Source organism: Entamoeba invadens, assembly GCF_000330505.1.
Source record: "Entamoeba invadens IP1 unplaced genomic scaffold scaff_1105074725029, whole genome shotgun sequence".
Taxonomy (NCBI): domain Eukaryota; phylum Evosea; order Mastigamoebida; family Endamoebidae; genus Entamoeba; species Entamoeba invadens.
The window spans coordinates 2,514-5,407 of record NW_004440259.1 but is presented as its reverse complement, the minus strand read 5'-3'; the positions used below and the strand labels follow the sequence as shown (position 1 = coordinate 5,407).

The following is a 2,894-nucleotide window of genomic DNA, read 5'->3' as shown; positions in this document are numbered from 1 at the left end:
ATCTCTCCAAAAACAAAAGAAAATGGCGATGAAATCTGCTTTTGAATTTCAAATATTTTGATTTCGTCTGTACGAATATTTGAAATATCAAAACTTTCTATTACATTTTCAAATACAATTTTTGTGTCAAATAAACGAAGCCATCCATTAAATAGTATCTCCCCTATTTTTTCCTCTCCACGCAAAAACACGACTTTTGAATTTCTTTTTACAATGATGTCATATGGAAGATTTTCTCCAACTTTAATGAAAAAAGTATCAAATACTTTTTTACCTTTATACAACAAACAAACGGGACTTTCATCGGTAAGAAAATATCTCAGTTTTTCACATTCAAATTTGAAGGTGTCGTTTTGATAATCACTAATATCTATGTTTTCAATTCTGCACGCATTTGTATTAATGGACCCCTTGACACTTCTTATTAATATATATCTGACTGTTTTTGGAAGTATTATTTCGGAAAATTGAACACTTCTGAGGATAACTCCAACAAAGAAAAATTCTTCCTGTATCTTTGTGAAGTCAACTTTTATAACGGACGTAAATTTGTCGTCGATTGTGAAGTCTCGAACGACTTGAAACTCCGTTGGAAGTGCTTTTTGAATGAATTCGAAGAGATTTGGTTCGCCCAAATTTTTGTTGAGAACTCTGAGAGATGTGCGATTCAGACTTTTTTCGCTAAAGAATGGGAGATATTTGATATTCTTTGTTTTATATTTTGTGTCGAACATGATATCTGAAAGGTATCCAATGTACAATTTGACGTTTGGTGATATTTTAGAAAAGTTTTCGACACTTCTATCAGACAAGTCTTGATTATTTGTAGCGAAAATTTGAATGTTAAAATTTGTTTTTGGCATTTTAGAGAAATCGACACGTGTAATAAAATCAGTGTCACTTGCTTCGGCGTTAAATGTCACATTTCTAAGAGTTTTGTGGCTAATGATTTTAATGAAGTTATCTTTACTTAATGTATTTGTGATAAACACCAGATCTGTGAGTAGAGTATATTTGCTTATATTGTCGGCTAATACATTAACTTCTTCATTGAATACATGAAGGCTTCTCACACGTTTTGGAAACCATTCAGTTGATAAAGCTTCAATGATGTTTGCAGAATGGCGTATCATGTTTACTACACATGTTTGTCGTAACTCAATCAGAAAAGTACCCAAACTTTCTAAAAAAGATAAATTTTCGTAAATTGTATAGGGAATATACAGAGTCTCCAATTTTGGAAACAATTTGACAATTTTTTGTATTAAAACATTTACAGGTAAAGAATAGGGATTTATATATAAACTTTGAGCAACTTCATGAGCATTTTTGTTGATACAAACAAAATTCAAAAGGTCTTTTAATGTTGGCAAATATAAGACGACATTTCGAAGATAAAATGGTTCCAAGCGTGTCATTGTTTAAATTTTAAGTTTAAATAAAGATCATTTGGTATTAATTTACTTTTAATTATTTTGATTTAATTATTTGTTATTTAGCCAACAACCCAATACTGCTCTTTTTAACAGTTTTTTATAAATTTGTCCCAAAACTGTTTTAATAATTTTGAATTAATATTAGGTGATTTTTTTGAAAAAAATAGATAAAAACAAATAATATAAAATTATCATAATGGAATTATTTTTATTTTTTATACCAAAAAATCGTTTTGTGCTAGTATTTTTTAAATAAAAAATTATAGGCAAAACAGAACAAAAAATACAACCAAAATAATATAAAGTTGGTGGAAAAAAGTCAGCTTTTGCAAATTATAGTAAAACATATATTTATTATTATAAATAAATAACGTTTTCTAATATTACAAAAACATTAATTAAAAACGAAAAAATAAATAACCAAAAATAATTGTAAACTCAAACAACAATTTATTTTTTTTATTCACATTAAAAAAATGACGTTTCAGATACAAAAATGAGTTTTGTTGTTGTAATTATGTTACCCCATAACAGTCAATTGTGGCCACTTGATGTTTGTTTTTAAAAATGAAAATGAAGATTTAGTAAATATAAAAGAAAGCAAACATGAAATTTATCAAACTAATCATTTGATTTATTATTTAATAAGTACAACACAATTTAATAATAAAAAACTTAAATAAAATGTTTCGAAACAATTAACTTTAAACAACAAATTTGGACTTTTAAATATATTAAAGAAACCCACAAAACGCAGCGAATGTTTAAAAAGTCACACATTCAATCCGCCAATCAATTGAATCAATTTCGAAATGAAAATGTCAATATGAAAATTAGTAGAGATCATTCATGGTCGTTACTTACAGTTTTAACATATACAATTTCTGTATTAAATCACAAATAAAGGCTTTGTTATTTTATTGAATTTTTGTTTGGCTTGTTATGTAAATTTTAATAATAATAAAATAGAAATAATAATTAATAAAAATGGTTTTTTATAATAAAATAAAGTTAATCTTATCGAGACAGACTTTTTTCTGCCAACTCTGAGAAAAGTATTTATAAAAATAAAGACAATGATTAAAAGTCATATATACTCGATATAAAAATTGCTATTTCTTGTTTGACAAAACAAGTAAATAATAATAGTCGTAATAAAAAATAAAAATGGTTGTGTTCACTGAATGACGAAGAATGAAAATAGTGTCTGATAATAACAATAAGTAACACTCTTCTGTGTCATAGTAAAAATGATAGAGTCGAAATAGTTGTAAAATATAATAACGATAAAATGAATTTATTATGCATAGCTTTTACAGATAGTGATGCATCTTCATTTTATTATTAAGCAACCCGAATATTGATAATATTGATAATAATAAAGTGTACCTATTTATTGACTATAAAAGATAAATTACTCATAATGTAAAACACAACACAATTAAAATATACACCAAA

The 2,894-nt window shown here is 26.0% G+C and overlaps 1 protein-coding gene across 1 annotated transcript; it reads right to left on the bottom strand.

Annotated features, from left to right (window-relative positions):
- EIN_102380 (hypothetical protein) lies at positions 1-1,418 on the bottom strand (the record flags this gene model as incomplete). The annotated part of the gene is made up of 1 exon (XM_004255528.1): positions 1-1,418. A coding segment is annotated over one exon (1,418 nt), but the record flags the coding sequence as incomplete, so codon positions are not given.
- Between the last annotated feature and the right edge of the window lie 1,476 nt (positions 1,419-2,894).